The following is a 15,533-nucleotide window of genomic DNA, read 5'->3' as shown; positions in this document are numbered from 1 at the left end:
TGCTACTGCCTCGGAAACCCAAGGAAACCCAAGGAGGGGTCGCTATGAGTAGGGTTTGACTCGATGACAAACAACAACAGTATTAGTGCTGGGGTGAGATGATGTATCATTGATGTTTTGATTTGCATTTTTCTAATCACATTTCTTCATGTGTTTGTTAGCTGCTTGAATGTCTTCTTTGGTGAAGTGTCTGTTCATGTCCTCTGCTCATTTTTAAATTGGACTATTTATCTTTTTGTTAAGCTGTTGAAATTTTCTATAAATTTTAAAGATTAGCTCCATTTTCAGTATGTTGTTCCCAATTTTTTTCCTAATCTGTGGGTTCTCTTTTTACTCTTTTGGTGAAATCTTTTCATGCACATGTCTAATTTTTAGGAAGTCCCAGTCATCTATTTTGCCTTCTGGTGTTTGTGCATTTTTAGTTTTATTTGATATTGTATTTACACCCGAGTTAAACCAAAAACGAACTCACTGCCGTTGAGACAGATCCAACTCATAGCAACCCCTCCTTGGGTTTCCAAGGCGGTGTCTTTATGGAAGGAGATTGCCCAACGTTCCTTCTGAGGAGTGGCTGGTGGGTTTGAACTGCCAGCTTTTTGGTTAGCAGTCAAATGTCTTAGGCACTACACCACCAGAACTCCTGAATTAGGGCCCTTAAATTTGGCCATATTTTTCCTTTGGTGGTCTTTATGGATTTAGGTTTTTATGTTCAGGTCTTTAATCCGACTTGAGTTCATTTTTGTTTATGGTGTGAGATATGGATATGGCTTCATTTTTCTGCAAATGGATATCCAGTCTTGCCTGCACCATTTATTTAAAAGACTATCCATTCCCCCATTTGCCCTTTGTCAAAGATGAGCTGTCCATAGGTAGATGGATTTTCTTCTGGGTTCTCAGTTAGGTTCCATTGGTCTTGTGTCTGTCATTGAACCAGTACCAGGCTGTGTTAACTACCGTGGCTGCGTAGTAGGTTTTGAGATCAGGGAGTATGAGGCCTCCTACTTTGTTCTTCTTTATCAGTGCATTACACACCCAGGGTCTCTCTCTTTTCCATATAAAGTAATTGGTAATTAGTTTTTCCATCTCTTTAAAGAAAGATGAGGGAGCTCTGGTAGTGTAGTGCCTAAGGCACTTGACTGCTAACCAGAGGCTGGCAGTTCAAACTCACCAGCCACTCCTGGGAAGGAAGGTTGGGCAATCTACTTCCATAGTGATACCGCCTCGGAAACCCAGGGAGGGGTAGCTATGACTCAAGTCAAGTCAATGGCAGTGACTCTGGTTTGGGCTTTACTTCCAGTGGGGGTGGTTTGGGCTTTGCTCCCATAAAGACTGACAGCCTTGGAGACCCTGTGGTGCAGTTCCACTCTGTCCTCTAGGGGCGCTGTGGGTCAGAATCCCCTCCAGGCACTGGGTTTGGTTTGGGCTTTGCTTCTGTGAAGGTAGGAGCTCTGGTGGTGCAGTGCCTAAGGCACTTGACTGCTAACCAGAAGGCTGGCGGTTCAAACCCACCAGCCGCTCCTCGGAAGGAAAATGGGGCAATATACTTCCGTAGTGATACTGCCTTGGAAACCCAAGGAGGGGTCGCTATGAGTCGGGCCAACTCGACGGCACATAACAAAGAAAGATGATGGAATCTGGATCAGGATTGCTCTCTATCTGTGAACTACTTTGGGTGGCACTGACATTCTCATGATGTTAAGTCTTCGTATCCATGAAAACGGCATCTAACTCAACTCGCTGCCGTTGCCAACTCATAGCCACCCCTCCCAAGGTGGTATCACTATGGAAGTAGAGTGTCAACCTGAAGTAGATTGTCCAACCTTCCTTCCATGCAAACGGCAGTCTTCCATTTATGTAGGTCTCTTTTGTTATCTTGTAATAGTGTTTTATAGTTTTCTTTGTAAGATCTTTTGCATCTCTGGTTAGATTTATTCCTAAGTACTTCATCTTTTGGGTGGTTATTGTAAATGTTACTGCTTTCCTTATTTCCTTTCAGAGTGTAGAACATTGTCTTTATGGACTGTGTTTTGCCAGTTGACCTAGCTGTCCCCTGACACTATGGTCCTAAACTCTCAAGCCCAGTGGCTTAATCCCTAAGGTGTTTGATTATGGCTAAAACCCTTGTGTTCTTAAGCCATTAAATCTGTGGTAATTTATCGTGCTAGTCATAGAAAACTGACACAGGGCCATAGGCACTTGACTGCTAACCAGAAGGCTGGCGGTTCAAACCCACCAGCCACTCCTCGGAAGCAAGGTTGGGCAATCCTACTTCTGTAGTGATACTGCCTCAGAAACCCAAAGGGGGATCGCTATGAGTTGGATCCAACTTGACGGCAGTGAGTTTGGTTTGGTTTGGGTTAGCCATGCTCTTAGTGACTCCCATGTCACAACTATGCAAATAGGATGTGTGTGGCTCAACAAGGGGACAGGACAGCTTACTGCTAATGCAAATAAGGTTTATGGAAGCTCCAGTTAAGGTGACACCTCAACTCGACTGGGCCACGATTTTCAGTGCTTTGGCAGTCATGCAGTGATGTGACTGCTTCCATTTTGTGATCTGATGTTATTCCTCTCTGCTCTGTGATGTGTTGTAAATCCGAGTTTCAGTATCTGTGGTTATGGCTCCATTTGGGGGTGAGCTGTCTGATGTGTTAACGAGGCAGGTTTGGGGTGGGATGTATCCCAAGTCACCACATTACTAGAAGGTAACTCAAGTCACCATCCTGACCACTGTCATCACCCTTGAGTCACACCTTTTATCATCCTAGAGATGAAAGGAGAGAAACGCAAGCAGAGTGGAGGCCTAGCTACCACCAAGAAAGAAGACTGGGAGTGGAGCCTATTTTCTGGACCCTGGGTCCCTGTTCTGAGAACCTCCTAGGCCCAGGAGATGGAGAGCGAGCTGAACCGTGGAGCCGGCAAGAGAAAGCAGTGGTCGGAAAACGGTGGCAGAGACTCAGGAGAGCAGCGGGAGACGGCGTGGTGGGCCCCGTGGTGGGCCCCATGGTGGGCCCCGTGGGGTCATGTTTGTGGGTCAGCATGGCTGGGCCTGGCTGAGGGGCTGGGCAGCTGGTGGGAGTTATTCCCCATGATGAGACTGGCAATCACCTCCATGGTGGGATCTACCACAAGCAGCTGAGGAACTGCCTTTGGGATGTGGTCTGCTTCCCGTATATAAGAAGGTTTGAGAATGGTCTCTAGCCTATGGCACGCTTGGACCCTGCATATAGCCGTGTCATTGGTCAGCAGCCTGCCATGCTCTGCCGACCTTGGGACTTACAATGGACTTAAGTTAATGGGCTGTCGTGTGGTTTGGTAATATTGGGACTGTGCCTTTTTACTTGTCAACCTTGGGGCTTCTCAGCCTCAGCAGCCAGCAGCTGTCTGAGTGAAGAAACGCCTCTAGCTCCAGTGGGCCGGGAGCAGGAGGCAGAGCTGGCCCCCAAGGTTGAGGGGCTTTCACCCAGCCCCTAGACCCTAGAGCCTGGTACTTTGATCTTGGACTTAAAGCCTCTGAACTGTAAGAATAAACTCCTGTTTGTTAAGGCCATCCCATTGGTGGTGTATTCCTGTCAGAGTGGCACCAGGGAACCAGAACAGGCTTCTTGCCCATGGAGCAAGAAAACTGAGTGCCTTCGGGCAGGCGGCTTCCTGTTGGAGCGGGGGCCCCTGCACATGTGGTGGAGCCAGGCTTGTTGACACACAAGACCCACGGAAGGAAGGAGAACCGCAGCTTACGGCCTCTGGGCAGGCGGCATCCCGGTGGAGTGGGGGCCTCTAGGCACTTACTGATGGAGCTAAAAGAACCTTGCAACACTTGTTGGAGCAGAGCAGAGTGGGCCAAGAGGCCAGAGGCCTGCTTGTGGGCACGGCTGTGAAGAGGCTGTCCTGATTGAAGAACCGTATCCTGAGTTGTTTCTGATCCTGAATTGTAAACTGTTACTTCCCTAATAAACCCCGTAACTGTGCCATCTGTGAGCTTTGTGTGGCCGTTGCAATGGATTATTGAACCCAGCACATTGAAGAGAGTGGCATGGCGGGGACAGCTGGTGTCAGAGTTGGTAAAAAGGCTGGCGACATGGGAGCTCAGAAGGGCAGCATTTGCTCAGGGAGCAAGCTTAGAGGCAGGAACGCACTGGACAGCAGGACACAGCGAAAAGGTAAGCACAGGGAGGAAGTGGGAAGAGAGCTGCTGCATTGTGGGGACTACAATTAATGTCATGAAACAAAATGTATGTCAATTACTGTATGGGAACTATTGTATGGAAAACGAATTTGCTCTGTAAACTTTCACCCAACTCACACTAATGAAAGGCTGGCGAAAGGCGGTGACATGTTTGAGCTCCGCCTCGTAGGAACCAGCCTTAGGCTGATGCTCTAATCTTGATTCTCCTTTACCCTTGTGCAGAGAGACACTCCTGCCACACCATCTTCACAGGTGCCATCAAGCCACTTCCAACTCAGAGTGACCCACGTGACAGAGTACAACTGTCCCACAGGGCATCCTAGGCTGTCATCTTTACAAGTAGACTGCTGGATCTTGTCTGCAGAGCCATCGGGTGGGTTTGAACTGCCAGCCTTTCTGCAGCCGAGTGCTTCATCACTGTGCCACCAGGGCTCCTTCCTCAGAAAAGGCGTCCTGGCTAAGAAATGCTCAGAGCGCCTCCGTTTCTTCCCAAGCCCCGAGGCATGCCTTCATCACTGGCCTCTTGGTGAGCTCATGGGGTGCCCAACCCCGTATCCTGGGCGCTCGGAGACTGGCCCGAGTGAGAGCCCCAGAGTCGGGGTACGGTTCAGCGTGGAGGGGGGCGCCCTGCCCACAGTGCCATCCTGGGGCAGAGGAGGCTGGAGGACCACCAGGCTTCACCCTCCCCCCTCCTGGGCCGTCACCCACCCTGTTCCTCGTTCCCTCTCTTGGCTCAGGGATGTCGACAGGTTGATCGTGGTAGAGACCAGGTCAGCAGGCTTTTTAAAATAGCTGCATCCTTTAATGGCAGTAATACAATTATCAGGTTAAGAGACCACAGGAGACAGGGCGGGTGGCGCTCTGGAAGACAGATACGGAGTACAAAAAAGGACGGGGCAGTCATGCGGCGACCGCTGTAAAAATACAGTCTGTTATGTACATATTTGCACCATCGACTTTCTTCTCTGAAACCCTATGTACACTTTGTTACAATCCTGGTTAGAGAACATTTTTCTTTAAAAGCTCCGGCTTGACGGCAAGTGGATGTTTGGTGAATTCCTAGTCCCGTGAGGCTCTCGGGCTAGGAGTCCCGGGAGGGCTTCCAGCTTCTAGTTCATCCACAGATTTCAGTTTTTAAAAAAGTATTTCATTTTTCTTTTACAAAAGAAAAATCTCAGAGATGGGGTGGGGGGGGGACACACAAACAAACGAGCCGCCACCACGCTGGAGTCTTGCTTGCTTATAAATATCAGAGCAGCAGTGTCCTGCTCTGGGCCCACAAGGTGGCTGAAGGGAACAGTCTCGCTAGCGATCGCTGAAGAAGCCAAACCCCAACATGAAGACGACCCAAACCAGCCTGACCATGGCGTGGCGCCTGGGGCCCTCTCCACCCACAGGCCCCCTGCCCCCTGCATGGCTTCTGGCCTCAAACCCCAAGAGTTGTTTAGGGGCTGGTACTGGTACCTTGCTCACCCCCACCCCGGGGTGGGGGTCCTTAGGCTGCGGGTCCAGGTTTCCTTTCAAGCAGCAAGGAAAGGCAGGGCCTTCATAGGGCAGCAGACAGGCAGGTTCCCCACTGACTCAGGTACTTGGGGTGCAACAGGCCAGGCGGGTGGCCGCCTCTGCTCCTGTGCCACTGGGGCCGGGGCCGGGCTCCGGTCGCTCTCACTGGGAAGGGCCCAGCAGACACTGTAGCCTTGTCCTCGGGCCTGTCCACGAAGCGTCCACACAGGGCACCGTGCCCTGCCTCTGAACCCGGCTTACAAGGGGAGAAACACCCTTACACCACATGCCTTACAGACGTAGTGCCGAGAGGTGCAAAGAAACGGGGTGGGGCAGAAATACTTTCAGAAACCATCAGGCCTCCCTGGTCGGGGCCTGGGGTGGGGGTGGCAGCCACGCCACGGATCCGTGAGCTGTCTCCAGAGGGGCGGGTGGGGTCAGGACAGAGTGTGGACACACTCGGCGCTGAGAGGGGGCGTGGCCACAACGGGACAGGTAATACTGACGACACGTGGGGCCGGGATCCCCATCTCCTCATCCATCTCTCCCCCTGGGGCCTCTGCGCCCAGGCTGGGGTGTCAGCTGGTAAAGATGAGCCCGGGATGGAGGTGGGGGCGTCCGGGTGCCGGCACGGGAAGGACGCCTTGCTGCCCCGCCACGGGGAGCTGGTGTGGGCTGTCTCTCTCTCTTCTCCTGGCTTGTTTCTGACTTTCACCATCTCCTGAGGCGGCCTGCCAGCACACGTGCACTGTGCGACGGGCTGGCTCCAGACAGGCCTAAGTCCTGCTCCCGGTCGCGGGCTCAGCCGCCTTCGCTCGTCGGACAGTGGTCGGACACAGAGTGAGCGGCATTCCAGCGTCTCCTCCCTCACCCCGTCCCTCTGTCCTGAGTGAGGGTGCGAGGGAAGCTCTGGCGAGTGGAGCGGGGAGGAGGGGCCGAGCTCTGCCCAGAAATCCCCGCAGACCCCAGTGACAGGAGTGCGGCCCGGCCCGAGGCCTCAAGGCCACTATTCGTGTGCACAGGGACATGTTTTTGGTGGGAGTTCGGGAGCCCGCAGCACTGGCCAGAATGGAAGGTGGTTATATACAGTTTATGTTTCAAAGAAAGTTCTACTTAAAAAAGGGGAAAGAACGAAAGAACTGGTGCCCAGGCCCCGGTTCCCGCGCTGAGTCTGTGACCCTGGCCGCCGTGCTGGGCGTGGGCCGGGCAGGGGCTGAGAGGCGCGTGCTCCGGCTAGCACTACTGGCAGAAGGGGGAGGCAGTGGGGTCAAAGCCTTTGAAAACATCCTTGAGGGAACCTGCGTCCTGTTCGCCCTCGCGGGCTGGGCTGTTGCCAGCAAAGGGGCTGCCGGAACCTGTCTTGGGGGCCTGCTTCACAGTCCCAAAGAGGGTGGGCACAGGCAGGTTGTGCACCCCGGGTTGGGGTGGGGTGCCCTCGGGGGGTGGGGTGAGTGCGGCGGTGGCAGCAGGGGCCGCGGCGGCCTTGGGCCGGGGCCGATTGTAGCTGTTGTACCTGTCCGTGGCCGGGGCCCCGTCCGCACCGGCCTTTGCCGCCTCAGGCTGTTCCAGGGCGGACTTGCGCACGAAGGGGGGCTCCTTGGTTTTGGCGGCGGACGGGGCCTTGCCGTTGCCTTCGGGGCCCTTGGGCTGGGTGCCCCCGTCCGCGGCTGGCTCCGTGGCAGCCCTGCCCCCTGCGTTCGGAGTCCTCGGGTCGTAGAGGCTGATGCCGCTCAGCACGCTGCTCTGCCCGCTGCCACCGCCCTGGCCCAACCCGCCAGCCGCCAGCACACGTGGGTCGTAGGGGGCAATGGCTGGGGGTGAGGGCTCTCTGCTGGGGCTGCCGGCCGGCACGGGCACTTCGGTGGCACCAGGCTTGGCTGCCCGGGAAGCAGCTGAAGGGTCAGCCGGCTTCTGCAGCCGGGGGTCAGTGGGGACCTTGCGCACCCGGGGGTCACTGGGCTTGTCACTCGGGCTGGGTGCCGCTGAGGGGCCGGTGGCATTGACAGTCTTGAGGATGCGAGAGAGGAGCTCAAAGTCAGGCAGGCTGGAGCCGGACGGGCTGGGCTCCGCGGGGGCGCCCGGGCGCTGCCGCGGGTTGGGGGGTGCCGTGGTGGAGGGGCGGTGCAGCCGGGGGTCCAGGGCAGGCATGGACTGCAGGGCCGCGGGCACGGGTGGTACCACGTCCTGCTTGGGGATGGGCAAGGGGATCAGGTCCTCGGGGTTCCAGAGCACCGTGCGGGCGAAGCTCGGCCGGCTCAGGGTCACGTCCTTCTTGATGTGGCTGAACTGCTGCAGCTGTGACCGCGGGTCCCGCAGCGGGTGCCCGGGCAGGGGCTCCAGAGGGATGTTCACGGCCTTCTCCCGCAGGACCCGCTCCCCTTCTTCCTCCTCAGCAGGGGGTGGCCCGGCCCCCTTGGTGCTGCCGGGGCCCACGGGGCTGGCATGGAGGCTGATGTCAGGCTTGGCAGCAGGCAGAGAGCGGGCCAGCCGGGGGTCAGAGGGCCCCGTGTCCCCGGCCCCTGACCCGCTGGAGGTCTCGGCGTGGCGGCTAAGTCTCGGGTCCCGGCTGAGGCGGGGGTCTGCCAGCCGGCTGCTTGTGGTGTGTCCCTTCTGGAGACGAGGGTCTCCGAGCCCACTGCCACTCAGCTCCCCAACCGAGGCCTGGGGCCGGCTGGACGTCTGCTGACGCAGGGTCTTGAGGATGGAAGAGACGCTGCTCCCACCCTCCTCCTCATCGCTTGAGTACCAGTTTCCAGTGTCACCTGAGCAAGAACAGAAAGGGGGGTCAGGGCTTGGCGCCCCTCCTCCACTCTAGCCTCAGACCCACAGGCTGCGAGCCCCCACCTCCCCCTCAGAGCTCGGTTTCTGGGGCGAGCCCCCACCCCGTGGGGAGGTCGGAGCGTCTCTTGTGCGGCGGCGGCAGCAGCGGCACTACTCCTCACGACGTCCCGGGAGGGAGCGCTAGGACCACACCCGTGAGACGGAAGAGAAAGCAGGCACAGTGTCACCAAGCCAGGGACCCCAGCCCAGGGCTGCCCAGCTCCAGCCTCACGGGCACACCACCACCACTGGCTCTGGGGGCCTCACGTCTGGCCCTCAGCCCCTCACCATCCCCACACAGGGTGGGCCTCCCTGGTGGTGGGTCCCAGGGAAGGGCGGGTAGGTCTGCGACCCCCTACAGCTGATACAAGCAGACTGTCTGCTGACTCAGGGGAAACAGGTCCAAGTCCTGCCTTTACGAGGGTGACCCTGGGCCACCGGGGAGGGCTGCCTGCTCCGGCCCTCCCCACTGCTGTCCTACTCTCATCAGGGACCCTACCACGTGTCCAACCCCTCCCAGAGAGGGGGCCCCAGGCTGCGCCCCCAGCACCTCCTGACTGAGTGTGGCCACTTAGCGCGGGCCCGCAGGAGTCAGCAGCCTTGCTGCTCCGAGGCCTGGTTTGGGGGCGGGGGCTCTGAGGGTCTCCCTAAAGCCTGCTCTGCAAGGAGGCAGGTCTTGGGGAGACCACCCCCATCTTCAGCAGGAGACCCTCTCCCCAACCCGAAACACATCCTGGCCCCACCGTCCGATCCTCTCGGGGACGCACAGCAGCCCGGCCTGGCTGTGAGGCCTGGGAGGGGTCCTCCCTGGCCGCGGGCCCCTTCCCGCCACGACACCCGACCCGGGAGGACACGTGCCTTCCTCATTCTCCCGGTCCTGCTTGCTGCTCTCAGCCAGCCTCCTTGCTCTCTCCTCCTCCTCCTGCTGCTTCTGCTGGATCCGCAGGTACAGGGCCCGCTGGGCCGAGGGCAGGAAGTCAGGGACACCGGCGCCCGGCTTCGGCCGGCCTGGGGGCCCGCCCTCAGAGAAGCTGTCGGGCTCCAGGGGGAGCTCGGGGAAAAGGTGCTCCCCAGGTCCCCCTGCCAGCTCTTCGCAGTGCCCGTAGTCCTCTGTGGCAGGAAGAACCGGGGTTCACGTCGGGCAGGGCCCGGGGCGCCACCTCCAGCCCACCCTCTCCCTTAGCTGAAACACCCGATGGCCTGGCTTGGCCTGCTGTCCCCCAGGGGCCGCCAGAGCTGGGGCCCCGTGTGGAGCTGGATCACGGGGAATGGAGCAGCCAGCTGGAAGCTCCTCCCAACCCGACAGTGCAGCCTTTGACCCCGACAGTGCAGCCTTTGACCCCGACAGTGCAGCCTGTAAGAATGAGGCCCACAGAGAGCTTTCGGGGACGTGGGTAGATGTGGATGAAGTGACAACAGGGTAGTACAGGGCATGTATGTTTGTAAAGGGACAGAAAAGGCTTCGCAAAGACAGACACAAACAGGCCCACTGGAGGGACCAAGGAGAGGGGGTGGGTGGATGTCTCCTTTTTAACACCAGGAACTGCTGCCTTCCTCTCATTATTTGCGGTGAGACTGGTTACACAGTTTCTTTTCATAACCGATAAAGAAAAAACCTCATCTCGTAAAGTACTGTATGAGCTCCGCCAAATTTAAAGACAAAAACCAGCCAGAGAACAGAAGGAAACACACCAAATGCTGCTGTGGCCACGTGTCAACCAGAGGCTCATGGGAAACCCCTCCTCCCCCCTCCCCCTGCAGTTCTCAACAACACAAACGTTTACAAGCGTATTACTGCATTTATGGGCCAGAGGAGAAAAGTCAGCTTCCCCTACAAAGTATCTTAAGGAGCCCTGGTGGTACAAATGGTTAAGCACTCAGCTGCTAACCCAAAGGCCAACAGTTCAAACCTTCCCAAGGACTCCACAGGAGAATGATGCAGCCATCTGCTTCTATGAAGATTAGCAGTCAAATGTCTTAGGCACTATGCTAGCAGAGCTCCCCTATAAGATCACAGCCTAGGAAACCCTGGGGGCAGTTCCACTCTCTCCTCTAGGGGCGCTGTGGGTCAGAATCCACAGCAATAGGTTTGGTTTGGGCTATGCTGCAGTGAAGATTAGGAGCTTTGCTAGCATAGTACCTAAGGCATTTGACTGCTAACTAGAAGACTGGCGGTTCAAACCCACCAACTGCTCCCCGGAAGGAAGGTTGGGCAATCTACTTCCGCGGTGATACCGCCTCGGAAACCCAAGGAGGGGTCACTATGAGTCAGATCTGACTTGAAGGTAGAGAGTTTGGTTTTTGTTTTTTCTGTGAAGATGACAGCCTTGGACACCCTATGGGAGCAGTTCTACGCCATCACATGGGGCTGAAAACACCCAACAACAACTAAGACACAGTGTCTCAGGAAGCCTGGCCTGAAGGGCTACGTCCACCTCTGCAGGACAAGTGCCCGGCATCAGCCCTCCTTCACTAACCCCACCAACACAGTGCCGACAGGGACTCACCCACTTGGGGTGAACAGACTACATGGTGAAAACAGCAAGCTCAGGCCACTCCAATGAGCCCTGGTGGCGCAATGGTTAAGTGCTTGATTACTAACAGCAAGGCCAGTGGCTCCAACCCACCCAGCAGCACCGAGGGAGAGAGCCCTGGTGACCTGCTCCCGTAAGATCACGGTCCAGCAAACCCCGTGAGGCAGCTTGGCTCTGCCGCATCGGGGCCCGGTGAGCCGGACAAGTCCACGGCACCCGACGACTGTACACGCAGGCACGTGGCGGGGGTCCAGAGACACAGAGAATGTCCAGAGCTGGGGCCGTCCCACAGGACACCGGCGTGTGGCGGGAAACGCACCTAGTGCTACAGGGAACGACACGCGCCCTTTCATGCTTAAATTCATTTAAATGTAAACAGCCTAGGGGCTACCCTGACGGACAGGACGGGGGACAGACCCACGTCTGTGCAACACAGAGCTGACATCACTCAGTCTGCATTTTCGATCCACATTAGTGTGGATCCATGTTCATGAGTCCGCGTCTGCAGCGTTTTCTTTGTGGTCATTTGTGGTCACCTGCAGAGTGGACACTCATGGCAGGCGTTCCCAGCTGAGGGCGACTAAGGCTGGTTCCACGGTGTCCGCTGGTTCAGGGCCAGTGAGGACTTGATGGAACATTTCTACCACAAATAAGCAGAACCAACTGCACTTTCTATGTAATAAAAATGACTCAATCTGTAAACGTTTCACATACAAAAGTCTATCAAATAAAAGGTGAAAGGTCCTCTCTCCCTGGCCCCTGCACCACGTAACAGGGAGCTGGCTCCACAGCAGTCCACGGGCTCAGACCTGGAGCACTTCAGTTTAAGGGGACAGGCACGGTCCCTGTCATGAGAAGCCCACAAGGAAACCAAAAACTTGAAGAAGAAACCAGTCCACGGGACTAATGGCCTACATGAAGCCCAGCCTCCCCCAGCCTGAGACCAGAACTACTAGATGGTACCCAGGTATTACCACTGACTGTTCAGACAGGACCAGAGTAGAAGGTCCCCTTCAGAAAGAGAGGAAAACACAGAACAAAGCTCAAATTCCGGAAAAAAAAAAAAAGCCAGAATGTACTGGTCCAACAGAGAACCCCTGAGAATATCATCCTAAAATACCTTTTGAACTTGGAGCTGGTGGCCACCTTTCCTCTAATAGTAGATTATCTTCCAAAAGAAAACAGTTCAGACATGAACACTGTGCTCCCTTAAATGAACCATCTGGATGAGCCTGGATGGCCAACGTGTCCCTCAGGCAAAGACTAGGTGCTAAGGAGGGGCAGGGAAGCCAGATTAACGGAAACAGAGTACGAAGAACGGAAATGACGAGACAGTGGACACACTGGAAAAATGGGGCCAATATCATGGAACAAGCTGTATGCCATTAACTGGGAAGCGAACTTTCACCTACACCACAGTGAGATGTTAAAGAAGTGAATCAGTACAGATCTGGGATGCGAGGGGCAAAGCTGACCTTAACTACTTAGATGGAAATGAACAGTGTGTTGAAAATAGTTGTTACTGTGTTTCAAGAACACCACATTAACCTTCTATGACCATGAAACGAAATGAAACAAAACAGCCGAGACAAGCAGTTCAGGCCCCAGGGGAGTACAGGGAGACCCGGGATTGGAACCACCAGGACCACCTTGTTTCTCGGGTCTCACAAGTTTTCCACCTCTGACAGGGTGAGGGCTGACCACTTCTCCACCGCTCTCTGTCAGGAGAAAATGCCGGCGTTTTCCTTCTCAGCAGGTTTCCGCCCCACAGGGCACGGCTCTCACAGGGTCTCAGTAACGCCACTGGACCACACACTTTAGAAAGGCAGCTTTCATGGGAATGGTATCTCAGTTAAAAAAAAAAAGCCTGAACTACTTCAGAGACCTACTGTCAACAATTTCCGGGTGGCTTTCTCCTCCCTTCCCCTGACTTTTCTCCATGACTGTTTAATAAACGTTTTTTTAAAAGGGGGGAAGCCATCTTAAAAGCTTGTGAGTAGCCATATAAGATGCCACAATGGGTCTCTCCTTGTCTGGCGCAAAGAAGAATAAAGAAAATCAAAGATGCATGGGAACAATTAATCCAAGGGACTAGTGGACCATGGGAACCTCACCCTATACATCCCTGAGACCAGAACTAGATGGTGCCCAGCTCAGCAAGGGATCACAGTGGGAGAGCTCAGATAGAGTGGGAGAAAAATGTGGAACAAAACTGAAGATCATAAAAAAAAAAAAAAAACAACCCAGGCCTATTGATGTGATAGAGACTGGTGAGTGCCCTGAGACCACGGCCCTATGTCACCTGTTAGGCTTGGAATTGAACTCTCATTCCTGTGGCTTCGGGCCAAACAAAGGACAGGCCTACAAGGTGAACAATTACACCAGGAAGGTACACTCCTTACAACAATCAACCATGGGAGATCAGGAGGGCAGCATTTGCACAAGAACACAGCTTAGAGGGTGGGAATGCGTAGGATAGGAGGACACAGGGAAGAGGTAACCACAGAGGACATGGAAAGAGAGCTGCTTCGCGTGGGGGCTGCAATCCATGTAGTAAAACAAAATGCATATGAACTGTTGAATGGACGACGAATTTGCCCTATGGACTTTCACCCAACTCTCTCTCTCTCTCACACCCCACACATCCACACACACACTCGCGCGTACACACACACACACCCTCACTTTGGCACGATGACCATAAAGCCCACACCTACTACTGCCTGACACCTCCTGGCCTCCACCCAGAGCTACCCTACAGCAGCCCAGAGGCTTCCACTGCTGCACTCTGACCCCTAGAGTCCATGCCCTTCTCTGCCGGGAGCCATGGTCCACACGGCTCCTGACTCTCCAGGTAGAGCAGCCTCCCCTCCCCGTCTTTGTGTTCATGCTTCTCCCCCTCTACCTGTCCTTCAAGCCACGCGGTAGCTTCTGCTCTTCTCAAATGAGCTGGGCTGGACTGGCCTGAGTTAGGCTGGCTGGGCTGAGCTGGACTAGGGCTGGGCTGGCTGGGCTGGGCTGGACTAGGGCTGGGCTGGCCTGAGTTACCTGGCTGGGCTGGGGTCTCAGTGTTTGCTTTCTCCCCAGGGACGACGGTGGCCCCATCCTCAGGCACAATTCACTTTGCAGGGTGGCCCTCGCCCTCTCAGCCTACCTACTTTCTTCCACGGAGTCCCTCCATGTGGATGTAGCTAAGGCAGAGACTAGGGCTGTCCTGCTTGCTCTGTGACCCCCGGGGCCTACTACAAGGCCTGGCCCCTGTGGCCCTAACGTGCGTCTCTCCTCTCTAACGCCTGCCACGGGGCTACTCAGGTAGCCGTGGCCCAGCTCACTCAACTGCGCCCCAGTGGCCAGATGTCTAGGTTGTGGCCAACAAGCTGTCTCGTTGCAGCGACAAAGCAAGGAAAGGGGGAAAACAGTCAGTCGTGGGACAGAAAGAGCAGCCGTAGGGTCCACGCAGGCGGCTGGCAGTGAAGAGCCGCCCGGCAGGCAGTCACTCTGGCCAGGGCACGCTGCTGACTCCCAGGGCACCCCGCCCTCCTAGCCAACAGAGCGTCACACTCTGTCCCTCCACGAACACCAGGCGAAGCACAAAGGAAGGCGGGTGAGCACTGTCGTCACACCGCCCGCTCAGCCTCAGCAGGGCAGTGAAAGGCTGGCACTGAAGACGCCAGACCACTGGATGGACAGGGATGACGGTCAGGGAGTTGGAGTCTCGGACAAGCAAGCCAGCCCCGCGTACCTGGGTCCCCGATGAGCCCCGGCTCCATCTCTATGCCCTCCTGCTGCTGGTAGAAGTTCTCATAGAAGTTCTGGGCTGGTGGGATGGGGGGCATCATGCCAGAGTGCGGGGAGTCTCCAGGGCCATAGGGCATCATGGGGGGGCCTCCAGGCCCCATCGGGGGGCCGGGGTTCATGCCAGGGCCCATCGACATGTCAGGGTGCATGTCCGGGTGCATGTCAGGGTGCATGTCCGGGTGCATGTCCGGATGCATATCGGGGTGCATCGGTCCCCCCATGGGCCCTGGGGGTCCCATGTTGGGTCCAGGGCCCATGGGCCCTGGAGGTCCACCAGGTCCAGGAAACCTAGGAAAAGGAGGAATGGGTGCCATGAGTGGGTGGAGAGGAAGGGCAGAGGCCATGTGCCCAGGAGACATGGAACAGTCCACATCCAAGTTGAAAGCTGAGAGGCTCACGGTCACAGGCTCCAGCCCAGGCCCCAAACAGCTGTGGAGCGAGGAAGGGCCGAGGCACAGGCAGGTTCCCACCGACAGGCCCAGGGGTAGGAAGCAGCTTGGTGGGGCCTGGAACAGCCCCCCCGGCCTACTGCGGGCCAGAGCACTCACCTGACGCCCAGCTTCTCGGCCAGCTGCCCCGTGGGCCGGACCTCGATCTCGAACAAGGAGGGGATCTTCTTATTGTACATGGTTTGCTGCTGCTGCAGCTGCTGTGGGGACAGCGGCTCGTGCACGGGCATCTGTGGGGGCCCG

General features: G+C 56.2%; 1 protein-coding gene across 1 annotated transcript in view; it reads right to left on the bottom strand.

The window, feature by feature from the left end:
• Positions 1-6,928: 6,928 nt before the first annotated feature.
• The window catches only part of ZC3H4 (zinc finger CCCH-type containing 4), a 52,479-nt gene continuing 43,874 nt past the window's right edge, over positions 6,929-15,533 (bottom strand). The window contains exons 8-11 of the mRNA XM_042781237.1: positions 15,390-15,533; positions 14,786-15,129; positions 9,368-9,619; positions 6,929-8,451 (exon numbers count right to left, since the gene is read on the bottom strand). The exon at positions 15,390-15,533 is cut by the window's right edge and continues 275 nt beyond it. Of these exons, the coding sequence (XP_042637171.1) occupies positions 6,929-8,451; positions 9,368-9,619; positions 14,786-15,129; positions 15,390-15,533 (2,263 nt within the window). The remainder of the gene's footprint in view (positions 8,452-9,367; positions 9,620-14,785; positions 15,130-15,389) is intronic.

The sequence above is a fragment of the Orycteropus afer genome, unplaced genomic scaffold (genome assembly GCF_000298275.1).
Source record: "Orycteropus afer afer isolate SDZICR_OR568_19922 unplaced genomic scaffold, OryAfe1.0 scaffold00099, whole genome shotgun sequence".
NCBI lineage: Eukaryota > Metazoa > Chordata > Mammalia > Tubulidentata > Orycteropodidae > Orycteropus > Orycteropus afer.
This window is presented reverse-complemented; position numbering and strand designations above follow the sequence as displayed.